The sequence below is a fragment of the Chiloscyllium plagiosum genome, unplaced genomic scaffold (assembly GCF_037043375.1).
Source record: "Chiloscyllium plagiosum isolate Xiang-an unplaced genomic scaffold, Cpla_swu_hap1 HiC_scaffold_10, whole genome shotgun sequence".
Lineage (NCBI taxonomy): Eukaryota > Metazoa > Chordata > Chondrichthyes > Orectolobiformes > Hemiscylliidae > Chiloscyllium > Chiloscyllium plagiosum.
In genome coordinates, this window is record NW_028270148.1 from 19,576,948 (window position 1) to 19,594,807 (window position 17,860).

At 40.0% G+C, this 17,860-nt stretch overlaps 1 protein-coding gene across 1 annotated transcript in view; it reads right to left on the bottom strand.

Annotated features, from left to right (window-relative positions):
• The window catches only part of kif28 (kinesin family member 28), a 71,385-nt gene extending 68,659 nt beyond the window's left edge, over nucleotides 1–2,726 (bottom strand). The window contains exon 1 of the mRNA XM_043696754.2: nucleotides 2,607–2,726. Within this exon, the coding sequence (XP_043552689.2) occupies nucleotides 2,607–2,678 (72 nt within the window). The 5' untranslated portion in view covers nucleotides 2,679–2,726. The remainder of the gene's footprint in view (nucleotides 1–2,606) is intronic.
• Nucleotides 2,727–17,860: the final 15,134 nt, after the last annotated feature.

A 17,860-nucleotide genomic window follows, 5' to 3' on the forward strand; every position in this document is an offset into this window, starting at 1 on the left:
GATTTGGCAGTGAAGGAGGCCCAGGACTAACACGTCCTTGTGGAGTGGAAGGGGGAGTTGAAGGGATTGGGTAATGGGGTGGTGGGATTGTTTGGTGTGTATGTCCCAGAGATATTCCCTGAAACTCTCTGTTGGCATTCTGTCTCCCCTATGTAGAGGAGAGTACATTGAGAGCAACGGACACTCAATGAGGTGGGTGGATGTGCAGGAAAATCTCTGCTGGATGTGAAAGGCCTTGGAAGGAGGTGAGGGAGGGAGGTGTGGGCACAGGTTTTTGTTGACTGCCTGGTGTTGTTTACACATCGTTGTCGGATCTGCTTGGTCATGTGAATTCCACCAACGATAAGTGCCCTCTAATATCCTTGCAGGCTTCACCAGTTTTGTGACACAGACACGGCTCATGGTTGTGGATACCTTTCATGCCTTTTGCTCTCCAATTCGGTTGTTTGATGGCACAGCACAACATTGGATCATCATCAACTTCATGAAGCAGCATTCCTGAAGAAGGGCTAATGCCCGAAACGTCGATTCTCCTGTTCCCTAGATGCTGCCTGACCTGCTGCGCTTTTCCAGCAACACATTTCCATCTCTGATCTCCAGCATCTGCAGACCTCACTTTCTCCTCCAGGTGACTGTCTTGGCCAAGAATCGAGCTTTGTGAAGAGTCACTGCTGAGCAAGATTTGTTGTTGGCCCCTGTATTACAAGTAATTGGCCACAAGAGGACTATTGCTGACTATGGAGTTACTGGATTACACCTGAAGACAATTCATGCAACTAAAATTCTCATTGCCTTGGCAGCCAAAGTCATAAACAATTGCATTTTAGATGCTCATCCATGCAGCAAGATCTTTTAAGAATAAGAGCAAAACCAATTGGAGTTGAAGGTAATCAGATAAGTCGTGATCTCACTGAATGTAGAGCAAACTTGATAGACTCAATGGGCTACATATGCTCCTACATCGTAAGATCCTATGGTCTTATTAGGTATTACATTAATGTACAACCAAATTAACATGGGCAGTTACATGATGCAACATAACCTCGGTCTACTCGAATTAGTGGACAGGTCATACAGGATCTGCACAGGGTTCACATTTACACAAAACACTTGGGCTCAATAGATTTTTTGATGGCTAAAACTTCTGGTCATTTATGGTCAAAAGAGTCTCTGAGCTAGCAATTGATGTTCTCAATAAGTTTGTTCAAAACATACTTGATATCTGGAAAGCATTTCACTAAGTTGGTGCCTGATCTCGTGGACTGTTGTAAACTGCATACAATTCAGTAATAACAGAGTGCTTTGTGCGGCTTAAGTGAAAATCTTAAATAATCCAATCAGCTGCACACAGCATAATCTAACTAACAGCAGGATGACATGTGTGGAGAGGGATGGAGTATGATGACATCATTGGCAGAGCCTCAAGTCTAAGACTATGAACAGCCCGTTGTCGGAGATGCTGATACTCCTGATGTTTCAGCATGCACAGTGCACTAGAAAAAGATTCTTAGATGGAGCAAAAAAAAAACACCCTGGAGACTTGCACATATCAAATATTCTAATGTCACTTTTTTGGAGGCTATTGCAAATTGGAATAATCGATAAAGACTTATTAGCTTTATTCTTGTGGAATGTGTGTAGGATGCTTGATAGGATAGCTTAGAACAGTGTGAGTCATTGAACTATACAAGCATAGACATCACCATAACCAAGTCCCATCTTGTCACACCTGAGATCTACATACCTGACCTTTTCATCAGAGGTAACAGTCAGGGTGAGACATTAACTCAATCAAAACCTATATACACTTTCACATGGTTAAAATTGAGCTCAGTATCACCTTTCCCTGATTTAACATATTATATATATATATTTCAAGTAGTTAACACATTAGATCAATGAGTACATTACTGATTTAGTTAAGGGTTACAGGACAAGACAATTAGTTCAATTATTTTAAAGGACAAATAATTTAAATAATGCAGTGCCTTTAATTAGACCAATGTTTGAACTACTATGCATAGGCTTCATCAGGGTAAAACTGAAAATTGTATTTCATGTTGTTTATTTCAATATAGTTCAACCCAATAAACTGATTTCATCAGACCATGTGTTACAGTGTTTTTGTTTACCAATTTAGCACTTATTGAGCTCCCAGTAAAACATCCAAAAGCTCTTCACATGAATGTCATCGCTTCAGGTGACATTACCTCTTACACTGGTACAGTGACCAAAAGCTTAGCAGAGTTGGTAGATTTCAAGGAATGCCTTAAAGAAGGGCAGGTAGGTAAGAGAGACAGAGGGAATTCAGGAGGGAATTCCAGAACATGGGGCCGAGGCTGCTGAAAGCGTGGCCACTAAAAGGCAGAGAGATTAAATACAAGATGAATGAGAAAACTGGAGGACTGCAGGGATCCTCATGAATATTGGGGCTGGAGGGTTAAAGAGATTGAAGGCATTGAAAACACACCGACTTTAATCTATACTGGAAAGTACCTACACCAATAAAATGCACAATAACAAAGAAGTCAGACATAATTGCCGTCAATGTGTACATCAATGACTTTTCTGTTCATCACATGAAATATTTAATAGTTCCCACTCACCTGGTTAAAGGGTCGAACACGGACTGCCACTTGCACACTGTCGGCACTCAGCATTTTTTGTCCTTCCTTCATTTCCCCAGCTGGGGAAAGCAAAATTTGATAAATTAATAATTGTATGAGCTGCAGCCTAGCTGTCTTGTTTAGTCTGATGTTTATTTCAGCACCAAATATAGACTGTCAATTTTTAACTTGAATGCTTTCATCTGCTTCTCTGCTTACATTACTTTCTCCTCTGTGAGCTATGTTGCTACTGTGAGCTCTGGAGACAAGAAAGAATTGTGTCTGTCAGGCGAGTTGAAGCAAGTGCAGCAACTGTATTGAGGGGTAGAGGTGTGGTTAGGGAGTTAAGAGTTACCTGAACACTTATTGCTTAACTAACCCACAGAAGTATCCCTGGAGGTATTAAATATTCTGATAACCCACCCCATCTTCATTGGGCACCACTTTCAGATGACGTGCATCTGAGTAGGATGTGGTGGGGAGAAGAAAAAATATAAGTTGAACATTTTGATCGTTTGAGCCACCTGACTGAAATTAACAAAGCACCTTGAAATGGATAAAGTAAATAATGAAAAAGCAAACTTGAAACCAATCTTCCAGTGTGGGAAAGGATAGACGGCTTCTCTGGTGACTGTATAGTCGTATGAGATTTCCAAGCTAGTGTAAAGCCAACTCATACATTTTAATTTGAAGAGAAATAAAGTGCAAGTGAGAAGTAATCATAATTCCCAATTAGTCTCACTGCCTTAAGAGGCAGTGTTACTCTTAAACTGGACAAACACAGAGCAACATTTTAAAACATGAATAACAATAGACCATACGTTTTAGTAGGACTTTTATTTATATTTGAAACACTATAAATGCAGTGGAACTCTGATAGAGTATGAGAATAGACTAGCACCTAACATAAACAGGAACTCAAAGACTTCTTCTGAGTAAAGTAACAAAAGGTTCATAAAAAGGATTGGCACGAATTGAACAGATGTAGGCAGGGAATATGCCTCAGTTACTAAATTAGCACATTGCATTTGTCCTTACCAAGGTTTCTGTCAAAGTGGAAGAGAAAATTGATGGACTAAAAATTGATAAATAAGAATTAATGGTAGAGAGTGATGGAGGCAGAAATAGTCAATGATTTTTGAGAAAGAAACTGAGGGAATTTGAAGAGTTTAAACTTGCAAATCATGGGGGCGGGACTGACTGGATTGCTCTGCAGAGAGCCAACGTGGACTCAATGGACTGAATGGTTTCCATTTGTGAGCTACTTATCACTCTCTGACCCAATGATTAAGTGGTTGCTGTAATTGAGGCTGATAAATCACCAGGATTGGGATAAGGTGTATCATTGAATAGATAAAAGAAAGAGTGAAAGTGGCTGACGGGTTGGCCATAATCTTCTGATCCTTCTTAAACACAGGCTTACAATCATTTACAACTCTCCCACAAGGCACAAAGTTAGGAATATGATGGAAAACTCACCACATGTCTAGATGAATGCAGATCTAACAACAGTCCAATAGTCTAACAGCATCTGTGATAATGCAGGCTGCGTAATTGGCATGTCATTCAACAGCTTAAAACATGCGCTCCGTTTCAAAGACTTGTAATGTTTTATTATTAAGTTCTAAGTGGTGGTGGGGGGAGGTGGGGAAATGGGTTTTAGTTTTTCAATTCTGTGAAGTTGAAGTAGAAAAACATTTTTGTAACTTAGTTGTCATACAGCATGGAAGCAGACACTTTGGTCCAACTAGTCTATGCCAACCATGTTCCCAAACTAAACTTGTCCCACTTACCTGTGCTTGGCCCATTTCTCTCCAAACCTTTCCTGTTCATGTACTTAGCTGAATTTCTTTTAAATGTTGTAACTGTACCTGCATCCACTACTTCCTCTGGCAGTTCACTCCATGCATGAATCACTGTCTGTGTAAGAATGTTGCCCTTCATGTTCTTTTTAAAACATTCTCATCTCACCTTAAAAATACGCCCCTTGGTTTTAACTCCCCTGCCCTAAGCAAATGTTTGAGAGTGCTCTGAATGGTGTGTTCATAGCTGTACCAAACTGTCAGAAGACAGTCCGTGCCTATAAACTTGTACCTGAAACTTCTCAACAAATATTCAGGACAATAAGGAAGAAATCTACTCAGAGATTTATATAATTTGCATGAAAATTGGAAATGCTGTTGTTTCAACCACTGAAGTGCCAAAAGGAAAAAGACAATGTGAGGGAATTGTGATTTTGGAAGCATTCTGAAACAGTGTCTGGAAATCCCTAATAACAATTAGATGAGCAATGGATTTTTAAAAACTGGCAAATTTGGGCAGTTCTGGCATATAGTTGTGATATCCCACATAGGCAACGTGATGTGAAATGGTCAAATGAGAACCCACAAGGAAATTGGAGGAACAGACAGTGTTGGGGACAGGAAAGGTAATAGTTTTGGGGAACCAAACAGAAAGGTGCCAAGATAATAAAAGAGAAAAGGTTAGGTCATAAAAGATATAAAGAAAATAAAACATAATCATTGTAATAAGACCATGCATAATGGTAATGGAAATTAAATAGGAGACCTATTTAGGAACTATAGTAGGAACAGTCAATAAATCCTAAGAAAAGGGTGTATCGGGATTGGAAATAAACATTAAAATTGTAGCAGGAATGTGGATAGATCCTGTTGTAATCTGAGGTAACCTTCTTCACTGTCCACTACACCTCCAATTTTGGTGTCATCTGCAAACTTACTAACTGTACCTCTTATGCTCACATCCAAATCATTTATGTAAATGACAAAAAGTAGTGGACCCAGCACCGATCCTTGTAGCACTCCACTGGTCACAGGCCTCCAGTCTGAAAAACAACCCTCTACCACCACCTTCTGTCTTCTACCTTTGAGCCAGTTCTGTATCCAAATGGCTAGTTCTCCCTGTATTTCATGAGATCTAACCTTGCTAACCAGTCTCCCATGGGAAGTTTTGTCGAACGCCTTACTGTGGTCTAAATAGATCACATCTACTGCTCTGCCCTCATCAATCCTCTTTGTTAGTTCTTCAAAACACTCAATCAAGTTTGTGAGACATGATTTCCCATGCACAAAGCCATGTTGACTATCCCTAATCAGTCCTTGCCTTTCCAGATACATGCACATCCTGTCCATCAGGATTCCCTCCAACAACTTGCCCACCACCGACGTCAGGCTCACTGGTCTATAGTTCCTGGCTTGTCCTTACCACCCTTCTTAAACAGTAGCAACACATTAGCCAACCTCCAGTCTTCCGGCACCTCACCTGTGACTGTCAATGATACAAATATCTCAGCAAGAGGCCCAGCAATCACTTCTCTAGCTTCCCACGGAGTTCTGGTGGACACCTGATCAGGTCCTGGGGATTTATCTAACTGTATGCGTTTCAAGACATCCAGCACTTCGTCCTCTGTAATATGGATATTTTGCAAGGTGTCACCATCTATTCCCCTACATTCTATATCTTCCATATCCTTTTCCACAATAAATACTGATGCAAAGTACTCGTCTCTGTCTCCCCCATTTTCTCCACACAAAGACTGCCTTTTCTGATCTTTGAGGAGTCCTATTCTCTCCCTAGTTATCCTTTTATCCTTAATGTGTTTATAAAAACTCTTTGGATTCTCCTTAGTTCTATTTGCCAAAACTACCTAACATTCCCTTTTTGCTGTGCTGATTTCCCTCTTAAGTATACTCCTTCCGCTTATACACTTCTAAGGATTCACTCGATCTATCCTGTCTCTACCTTACATATGCTTCCTTCGTTTTCTTAACCAAACCCTCAATTTCTTTAGTTATGCAGCATTCCCTACACCTACCTGCCTTTCCTTTCACCCTGACAGGAATATACTTTCTCTGGGTTCACGTTATCTCATTCCTGAAGGCTTCCCATTTTCCAGACGTCCCTTTACCTGCGAACATCTGTCCCCAACCAGCTTTTGAAAGTTCTTGCCTAGTACTGTCAAAATTAGCCTTTCTCCAATTTAGAACTTCAACTTTCAGATCTTCAACTTTTACTATTTTAAAACTAATAGAATTATGGTCGCTGGCCCCAAAGTGCTCCCCCACTGACACCTCAGTCACCTGCCCTGCCTTATCTCCCAAGAGTAGGTCAAGTTTTGCATCTTCTCTAGTGGGTACATACTGAATCAGAAAATTTTCTTGTACACTTAACAAATTCCTCTCCATCTAAACCCTTAACACTATGGCAGTCCCAGTCTGTGTTTGGAAAGTTAAAATCCCCTACCATAACCACCCTATTATTCTTAAAGATAGCAGAGATCTCCTTACAAATCTGTTTCTCAATTTCCCTCTGACTATTAGGGGGTCTATAATACAATCCCAATAAGGTGATTATTCCTTTCTAATTTCTCAGTTCCACCCAAATAACTTCCCTGGATGTATTTCCAGGAATATCCTCCCTCAGCACAGCTGTAATGCTATCCCTTATCAAAAATGCCACTCCCCCTCCTCTCTTACCTCCCTTTCTATCCTTCCTGTAGCATTTGTATCCTGGAACATTAAGCTGCCAGTCCTGCCCACCCCTGAGCCATGTTTCTATAATTGCTATGATATCCCAGTCCCATGTTCCTTACCATACCCTGAGTTCATCTGCCTTCCCCGTTAGGCCCCTTGCATTGAAATAAATGCAGTTTCATTTATTAGTCCTACCTTGTCCCTGACTGCCTTGACTGTTTGACTCACTTCTGTTCTCAACTGTACCCGTCTCAGATTGATCTCTTTCCTCACTATCTCCCTGGGTCCCACTCCCTCCACCTTACTATTTTTAATCCTCCCGAGCAGCTCTTGCAAATCTCCCTGCCAGCATATTAGTCCCCTTCCAATTTAGGTGCAATCCGTCCTTCTTGTACAGGTCACTTCTACCCAAAAAAGAGATTCCAATGATCCAAAACTGTGAATCTTTCTCCTATATACCAGCTCCTCAGCCATGCATTCATCTGCTCTATCCCCCTATTTCAGCCCTCACTAGCTCGTAGCACTGGGAGTAATCCAGATATTACTACCCTTGAGGACCTCCTTTGTAAATTCCTGCCTAACTCCCTGTAATCTCCCTTCAGAATCTCAATCTTTTCCCTTCCTATGTCGTTAGATCCAACGTGGACAACGACCTCTTGCTGGCCTCTCTCCCCCTTGAGAACATTCTGCACCCTCTCTGAGACATCCTTGATCCTGGCACCAGGGAAGCAACACACCATTCTGCTTTTTCGCTGCTGGCTACAGAAATGTCTGTCTGTACCTCAGACTAGAGAATCCCCTAACACAATTGATCTCTTGGAACCCAACGTACCCCTCATTGCATTAGAGCCAGTCTCAATACCAGAAACTTGGCTGTTTGTGCTACATTCCCCTGAGAATCCCCCACCCCCTACATTTTCCAAAATAGCATATTTGTTTGAAATGGGTATTGCCACAGAACACACCTGCACTAGGTGCCTACCTGTCTTACCTTTCCTGGAGTTAACCCATCTATGTGAGTGTATCTGAGACTTGCCCCCCTTCCTATAACTGCCATCCATCACATACTGTTGCTGTTGCAAATTCCTCATTGCTTCTAACTATCTCTCCAAACGATCCATTCGATCTGATAAGATTTGCAACCAACTGTATTTATTGCAGATATAATCCACAGTAACCCTTAAACTCTCTTTAAACTCCCACATCTGACAAGAAGCACATATCACTCTACTAAAGGCCATTTTTGCTCCTTTACTATCTACCGACCAAGAAAATAACACCATTTTATTCCTCTACAAAACACTGCCTCAGGTCAGTTTAATAATTAAGGCTTATATTTTAAGTTTAATCAAGGACATATCTAAAAAAACATATAATCAAGAAAGAACCCACTCTACTCACTACTGCAGACTTTCTGCAGGCCACTTAAAACAATTAACTTATCTGATTCTCTGCTGTGAACTTCACCCAAACAGTTCCTCCAAGATCAGCTGTGAACTTCACTGTTTGTTAATTTTCCCAGATGCACTCCAATGTCCAGCGATACATGAATTCAAACAGCAAAGGCAGTAACAGTGCAGGTTCACTCTGGTGTCAGTTTCTTTCTTTTTCTCTCTCCTGCACTGACCTCATCATGTAAACTGCTTGGAAGGCCCTTTTGTTTTAAACAGCCTGAATGGGTGTGGCCAGCTCTCATGGTTTAGGATTTCTAGGTTTTGGTTTTTTAAATAGCATCAGAAGCTTTTGGTATCCCAACAGAGTTGGAAGCTTCATTGAATATTGCCTGGATGCTCTTCTCTCTAAATTTTCTTGATGCTTTTTCCTCCCGGATGAGAGAACTGCACGTAAGAATCCGTGTCTGAATTTTCCTTTTTTGTCAGGGGGTGTGGTTATGGGATGTTATTATATTGGAACAGTTAGTTAGTAATAGTTACTGTATCTATTATTCTGTTAAGTTTTCCAATAGAGTCAAGTTATTCTAAATGCCTCTTTCTTTTGTTGTATTTTAACTATAGTGTTTAAATAAATTGTGATTTGCTTAATGTCAAGTAGTTTGAGCATTCACCATCTGGAACAACATTTTATATTTGCCTTTAAAATAAGAAGAACTTAGGGCCTAGGTTATCTTCTTAAAATATTTTGAGGAGGTCTGGTCTGGTTGTATAACTTTAGTGCTGAAGAAAATCAATTTACTGGAGATTCTGAATATTTTATTTCAAAGGGAAAGATGTTTCTTTACTCTTCTAATGAAAATGGCCATCAAATGAACTGCAGCTCCAACAACACTCATGAAGCTTGACACCATCCAGGATAAAGCAGCTCGCTTGATTGGCACTGCATCCACAAGCATCTACTCTCTCCATGACCAACACTCAGGAGCAGCACTGGAGAAGATGCACTGGAGAAATTCACCCAAGATCGTCAGACAGCACCTTCCAAACTCACAACCACTTCCATATAGAAGGATGAGAGCAACAGATATATGGGAATACCACCACCTTCAAGTTCTCCTCCAAGCCACTCACCATCCTAACTTGGAAATATGTTGGCGTTCCATCACTGTCGCTGGGTCAAAATCTTGGAATTCTCTCCCTTAAGGCATTGTGGGTCAACCCACACCAGGTGGACTGCAGCAGTTCAAGAAGGCAGCTCACTCAAGGGCAATTGGGGACTGGCAATGGTCCATCTGGTGTTTCAACGAAAATTTCTGAGACAGTGTCTTGGGTGAAAATTACAAAGAAAAATGGTAGTAGAGATGTTTGTTCAATTTATTCTACAAGATATGGATTACCCAAAGAAATATAGATAAATCAAGGTTCAAATTTCATGCCAAAATATTCAAATAAGTAATGAATCATTTCAGAATAAAATAATTTATATCTTTATCGAAACATCCATATCCTCACTAGCATTCAAAGGATGGCTTCAAGTTTTACAGACCAGAATTACAACCTATTCTTGGGAATGTTCTAATAATTGGGATAGAGATATTTCCTTGTTATTGTGTCATCATTAGGGTCGCTCCTAATGAGATAGTTTGAACTGATAGAGTCATAGAGATGTACAGCATGGAAACAGACCCTTCGGTCCAACCCGTCCATGCCGACCAGATATCCCAACCCAATCTAGTCCCACCTGCCAGCACCCGGCCCATATCCCTCCAAACCCTTCCTATTTATATATTATGAGCGAGAGGATCCCTTAAATACTAAGTAACAAGAAAGATTGATTTTGACATTATCTGTCAAGATCCTGAGAGAAAAAAAAAATCAAAGTGTGAGAGTTGGCCCAAACTATTTGAAGATTGTTCAATAATTAAAGCTGCACCAAAGCTTGAAATGTTGTCACTAGAGACAGTATGTCAGTACATTATCTATCTCTGGTGAATCAATAAAAGTAAGATTTGCTGGAATTTATCAGAATGAAACTTAGTAATGCAGTGTGTGCTCCAGACAGGAGAAAAAAAAATTAGTGATGAGTTGTATTATGTTGAAGTGACATTATGTAAGAGGATAGTCAGGAGAGAAAAAAATGTTTATAGTGCTTAAAGAATTGAGGAATGAAATTAAAATATCAGAACAATTCAAGTGTGAATCAGAAATTGAAAATTCTGAAGTTGAACCCTTAGTATCAGATTGGTTGATATGAACACACTTTAAAAGTTAGATGGAATATCATGCTGTCTCTCAGAACAGTATTGGGGTGACATACAAAAATTATTATAATGACTCAAAGTTATTTGTGTAAATAGTCCAGGAAAAACATCTTGGCTGGCTGAGTTAATATTAATGTAAGGATCGCATCACCAATGAAACAGCCATCTTACAGACTCAACTCAGAAATGTTAGCTCAATGAGGGAAGAGATCAAGTTCATGATGAAGAACTACATTACCGAATCAAGTCAAAATGTCTGGAGCTCATCTATTTGATCAGGACAATATATAACATCAGAACAAAGTATTGACTGTCACAAAATCAATGTGGTAACAAACATGTATTCGTATCCAATTCCTTGATGGAAGTTAAGACTGCAAGATTAGCAGAGGAAATAGTTGGTTGTGAGCTAGTTCATAAATCAAGGTTTGACCTCCAACACTAATTTCAATCTGTGAGGGATAGAAATTGAAGAAAAGGTGAATTCTCAGATGGTAAGGGAAAAGGAGATCGCATTGAAGATAGCAAAGATAGTTTACCACAGGTTAAAAAGGAAACCCATGAGAGAAGTAAAAAAAAGCTCATGTGTTTTCATTGGAAGAAGTAGGCCACGTGAAGTCGCAGTGTTGGTGGTTTAGAAAAAACACTGGGAAGGTGGTTGAATGAAAACAGAACAAGCCATTGAGTTTTGTTGAAATGGAAAAGGAAAGCACAGCAGAAACTAAAAAGTTGCAAAAGAACGTGCAAAGTGGTCCTGGGATGTTTAGGAGAAGATGCTAGATCTCTAAAGAATTTACTTGCGTGGGCAAGGTTTACTCATGTATGCCAGAAGGGCAGATAAAGAAATTAAAATTTTGAGAGATACAGGAGCAAGTCAATATTTGATAATGAATACTGATAAGTGTAATTCGGGAGTACAGTCGGTTCTGATATAACACAATAGTCCTATTCTCGTGCAATCTTGTTTGAAGAAAATCATGCAATAGCTGCGCCACTTAAACTAATGGGGCCAGAATTGCATTATAGCCAAAACAGGGAAAAGAAAATTTGTGTTCTACAAATAATGGTCTAAATTCTTCAATTGCATTAAAGCCAAGTTGCATTGAAGAAATAGGCAAAAGTGCCAGAAAAGGTGATCATATGTGAAATTCATGGTGAGAAGAGCGGTGTTCCATTATAAAGTGAGTTTGGAGAGTCCAGTGAAAAATGATGAAATGGTGGTAGGGGTAATAGAGAAATTCTTGGTTCTGGAGATACAGTTTATCCTTGGTAATGATGTAGCTGGATTATAGGTGGAATGATACCTTACTGTGGTTGAAATGCCAGTGAAAAATCAGACAACTGAAGTGTTACAGAAAGTATACCCTGGAATTTTTCCTGCCCTGGAATTTTTCCTGGCTGTGTGGTAACAAGATCACAAAGCCACAGGCTGAAGCAAGTGCAGAAATCAAGGAGTAAAGATAAGCAAGTTTAAATTCAATGATCAGAAACTGATTAAGTGGTTGGGATAAACAAGATTAGGCAGAAGACAAAGTGGATATTTTTAGTTCAAAGAAGCTAGCTGAATTACAACAATGATAAAAACTAAAGCAGTTGGATCAAAAAGCATACACAGTACAAGAATCTGAATGTATCTCAGAATGTTGCTATCTTAAAAATGAAGTCTTGATGAGGAAATGGAGACCCATCATGTATTCAGGCAGATGATAAATGAGCAGAAGTCCATTGTCATATTACTGTGGGTTATAGAAAAGAAATGTTGCAGGTAGCACATGAATTACCAGTGGGTGGTCAGGAATAAGGGAATAAGGAAAACTCAAGCCAAAATACAGAAACATTTTTGTTGGCCTGGACTGCAGAGATATGGTTGAATTTTGCCAGACATGTCATACATGTTAGGTAATAAGAAAATCTCAGGCGGTGATCAAACCAGCACCCTTAACACCAATTCCTGCATTTGACGAATCTTTTACAAGACTCTTATTTGATTGTGTAAGACCTCTGTCTAAAACAAAAAGTGGGAATCAGTATTTATTGACTATAACGGATTTGTCCACTAGATTTCTGGTGGCCATTCCATTACACAATATCATGGCTAAAAAGTTTGTAGAAGAGTTATTCAATTTTTTAAAACTAGATATGGACTACCTACAAAAACAATTACATCAAGGGTCAAATTTTACAATTTGATTCCTGATGAAGGGCTCATGCCTGATTCTCCTGCTCCTTGGGTGCTGCCTGACCTGCTGTGCTTTTCCAGCACCACACTCTAGGCTCTGATCTTCAGCTCCTGCACTCCTCACTTTCTTCAAATTTTACAAAGTTATTCAAGGAAGTTATGGATCGATTAGGAATAGAACAATTCAAATCCACCAATTACACATCCAGAATCACAAGGAGCATTAGAATGTTGGTATCAAATGTTAAAGACTATTTTGAGAGCTTATTGTCAAGACTATCCAGAGGATTGTCATAAAAAAATTTGATTTGTAATTTTTGCAATTAGGGATGAACCAGCAAATCAACTAATTTCAGTCCATTTGAATTAATATTTAGGCATGAGTTGAGGGGACCACGAAAATTAAGGAGAAATTATTCGTGAGCCAGCATCAGTGAACTGTGTCAAATTTTAGGGAAAGATACATAGAACGGATGAGTTGGCTACACAGCATGTAATGAAACAGGAAGCGGATAAGAATCAAAAACTCACAATTTTGCTAGTGGAAATAAAATGTTAATATTACTACCAATAGTAAGTGAATCTTTAAAGGCAAGGTTCAGTGTGCCTTATCAAATCAAAAGGAAATTAATTGAGGTGAATTATTTGATAAGAATCTTTGAGGAGAAAGTGAGGTCTGCAGATGCTGGAGATCAGAGATGGAAATGTGTTGCTGGAAAAGCGCAGCAGGTCAGGCAGCATCTAGGGAACAGGAGAATCGACGTTTCGGGCATTAGCCCTGAAGAAGGGCTAATGCCCGAAACGTCGATTTTCCATATTTGATAAAAACACCATATAGAAATAAATCTCAGAGTGTATCATGTGAATATGCTCAAAACGTATTTTGATAGGGAAGGAAAGCAAAACAATGTGTTACTGGTTACAATAAAAGTTGAAGAACCAAGTTCAGATGATTCTGAATAGTCATTCCTCAAATTAAATTGAATAATAAGGAAGTTCTCAAAAATTAAGTTACTGCCACTCATGGCACTCATCCACAGATTCAATCAATAAGCACATCGACCTGGACCCAATATACCGACCACTGCAGCGGACAGCTGGAACTGACAACCGGAAGCGGCAGATTCAAACCACTACAAATGCCGGAGGAAAGATCACAGAAGCGCTTCACAGGAGGCTCCCAAGCACTGAGGATGTCACCGAGACAGGAGACGAAACGTCTGCAACACAAATTCCCAGCTCGGCGAACAGAACCACAACAACGAGCACCCGAGCTACAAATCTTCTCACAAACTTTGAATGACTCATATCCTATTCCACATTTGGTAGACTGTATTGAAAAGGTAGGCCAAGCAACTTATATTTCTAAGTTCTGTTTAGGAGGATACTGGCAGGTACCTTTATCTGAAGAGTAAAGGACTTTTCAGCTTTTGTGAGACTGAATGAACCATACCAGTTTAACATCATGCTGCTTGGGACAGTATTAAGAATGTGCAGCCACATTTCAAAGACAAACCAATATGTCACGTACATAGACGATCTAATGATTTTTAATCAAACGTTGAATGAACATTTGGAGCATTTATCAGAATTGGTCGATCAACTTTGGGAGGCAGGCTTGGTGACAAACCTCGCTAAGAGGCAACTTTTTCACTCAGAGGGTGTTGCATGTGTGGAATGGGCTGCCAGAGGAAGTGGTGGAGGCTGGTACAATTGCAACATTTAAATGGCATCTGGATGGCTATATGAATAGGAAGGGTTGGAAGGGATATGGGCTGGGTGCTGGCAGGTAGGACAAGGTATGGTTGGGATATCTGGTTGGCATGGACAAGTTGGAGCGAAGGGTCTGTTGCCGTGCTTTGGATCTCTGACTCTATAAGAGTGTGCTCACAATAGGTAGAGGTTTTATATCGCCACCCCCATTGCCGTGGCCACCACCAACGGGGTGAAGTCTAGGAATTTTAGGATTGGTAGGGGTAAATGGCAAGGCTGCCCCCTCTCACCACTGTTTACGTTGGTGATAGAGCCACTGGCAGAGGCCATTGGTCAGAACGTCCACATAACCGCTCTGGAAGTGGGATCAAGGACACACAAGATTACACTGTATGCGGATGATGTCCTTCTGTTTTTAATCGAACCTGGTGACTTCCATACCCCATTTGATACAATGTATCAATTCATTTGGGACTATTTCAGGATATAAGATCAACTTTGCAAAATCGGAGGCTATGCCTTTGGGGAACCTTAAAGATGTGCCAGAAGTTGAAGGTGGCCCTAGGTTCCCTTTTAAGTGATCATGGGCAGGGTTCCGATACTTAGGCATTTTTATTACCCCCAAGTTTGATCTGTTATTTCAGACTAACTTTGCTCACTTGCGCGACAATATTAGGCGAAATTTCCAGAGATGGGAGGCTCTTCCAATTTCATGGGTGGGCCGAATACCTCTCATTAAGATGAACATTCTTCCTAGTTTGCTTTATCCCATGCGTTTGCTCCCTATAATGTTTCCCAGGTCAACGTTGCGGAGGCTTATGGGATGGTTTGGTTCCTTTGTCTGGCATAGTGGGCAGCCTCTCATCAAACTAACTAAATTGCAATTGCCTCAAGGAGGGAGAGGAGTTGATTTCCCAGACATCAGGAGGTATCAATTGAGTTCCCTGCTGTCCTTTGTCTGCGATTGGGTAAGTAACGATTCAAACTCAATATGGCTGGATACTGAGGCCGCCCAAGCAAAGTGCCCTTTTATTAATCTGTTGTTCATGGATGAGGACAGTTATGGACCACTGCCAGAACCCCATTGTCATTAGTACAGTCAAGGCATGGAGAGTGATGAGTCAGAGTGAAGGTTGACATCCAAGACTTTGCCACTTACACCTATAATTGGCATGCCAGTGTTCCGACCAGGGATGACAGACTCAGGATTCAAACTATGGGCAGGGAGAGGAGTCTCTCGTTTGGGAGACTTGTTTGAGGGGAGATTATGATGTCTTTTGAGCAACTGAGCCGCAAATACAGGTTGCCCAGGAGAGATCTTTTCCGTTTCTTTCAGGTTAGGGATTTCATCCAGAAGACTACGCTTCTCACTTAGCCCGATACAGAGAGGCTGTTGCTACGTTTCACAAGCACCCTTTTGGTTAGTGCCCTCTTGCACTTGCTAGATGGAAGGGCCTGGCAGGATATTAGTTGTATTGTAATTTGTGGGTTTTTTTTTACTGATATTAGTTATAACTTATTGATTGTATTTTTCAATAATTTTAAAAAAATTTTGCTAATAAATATATTTACAAAAAAGTTATTAGAAAATTTTCCATACCATCGATGAAGAGGGAAGCATTACAATTCCTGGGACTGAGTGGTTTTGATCGAAATTTCGTGCCAAGTTTTAGCAGTGTAGTTGCTGCATTGACTGACCTGAAGTGTAGGAAATTTTATTGGATAGAAAAGAGTCTCAGAGGAATTTGAGAACCGAAAAGCTGCATTGACCACTGCTCCTGTATTAGCAACACCTAACTACACAAAGACATGCAAGATGGCTTTCAATGTGAGTGATGCGTGTTGGTGAAGTACTCCTGCAAGCTGATAAGAGAATAGATCAATTTTCTGGAAAAATAAATCAACAGAAATATTCCACAATTGAGAAAGAGACCTTAAATCTGGTGTTGGTGTGCAACATTTATGTTGCCAGCAATGTATCTGAGACAATTGCACATACTGATAACCCCTATAGCTTTTGGGGAAAGAAAAAAATCAAGCAAAAAATTCCAGATGGTTTAGATTGCAGTCATTCAATTTGAAAATTATACAAATGGCAAGTTGAGAGAACATTGTAGACGCAGCGTCACAACTCTGTGAAGACAGAGGCTTTCAGCGACAGAAAAAACAGATTGATATGGACTGATAGAAGAATAAAGGATTTTTGAAAATAAAGCCATCTTTGTATGTTGATTCATTTTTTTTGGCGGGGGGGGGGGGGGGGGGGAAGAAGAAAGCTGAGACAAAACTGTGGCTTTAAGAAATTTAGTTTATTCTGCTTTTTTTTAAAAATGAAGAGGCTGTGTCAGCGGTGATGAGCAGCCTGTTCCAAGCCAATAAACAGATTGTGAGGCCTTGGAATTAAAAAAAAATGAAAAATAGAAACAGCATGAAGAAGTGGGTTCAAGGTTAACTTTGAGTAGCTGTTGGGGTTTGGAAGCTGCTGTACATCTTTCCCTGTTATAGCAAAATGCTTGAATTCTCAGAGTTTGCTCTTTATGTTCTTTCCTCCTGAACTGCAAAATTGCATGTGAGAATCAATTTTACTGAATTTGCCTTTGCCAAGGATGTGTCTATGGGATACTATTATACTGGAATAGTTGCTGCTTGTAGTTAAATAATCTATTCTAGTTGCATAACTGCTTATTATAAGCAACAGATATTTGAAGTTATTGATGTGAAATTACAATTTGGAAAATTTGAGAGGGGTGATGACTCAGTGGCATTATCACCAGAGTACTGATCCAGAGACCCGAGTAACGTCTGGGAACACATGTTAGAAACTCACCACGACAGATGGTGGAATGTGGAAGTCTGGAATTAAGATTCTAATGTTGATTATGAAACCGTTGTCAACTGTTTAGAGAGAAAAGAAAAAAATCTGGTTCACTAATGTCCTTTAGGGAAAGAAACTGCCATGCTAACCTGGTCTTGCCTACATATAACTCTAGATTCACAGCAAAGCAGTTGACACTTAACTGTCCTCAGGGCAATTAGAGTTGGGCAATAAATGTTGACCTGGCTAGTAATGCTCATATCCAATGAATGAATAAATAAACAAAAAGGGAACGAATAAGGGGGAAAAATTGAAACGGAAAAGATCAGTTAAGACAAATGCAAACTATTAAATAGGAGATCTATCTAATGACAATAAATAAAGAATAGAACAACTCCA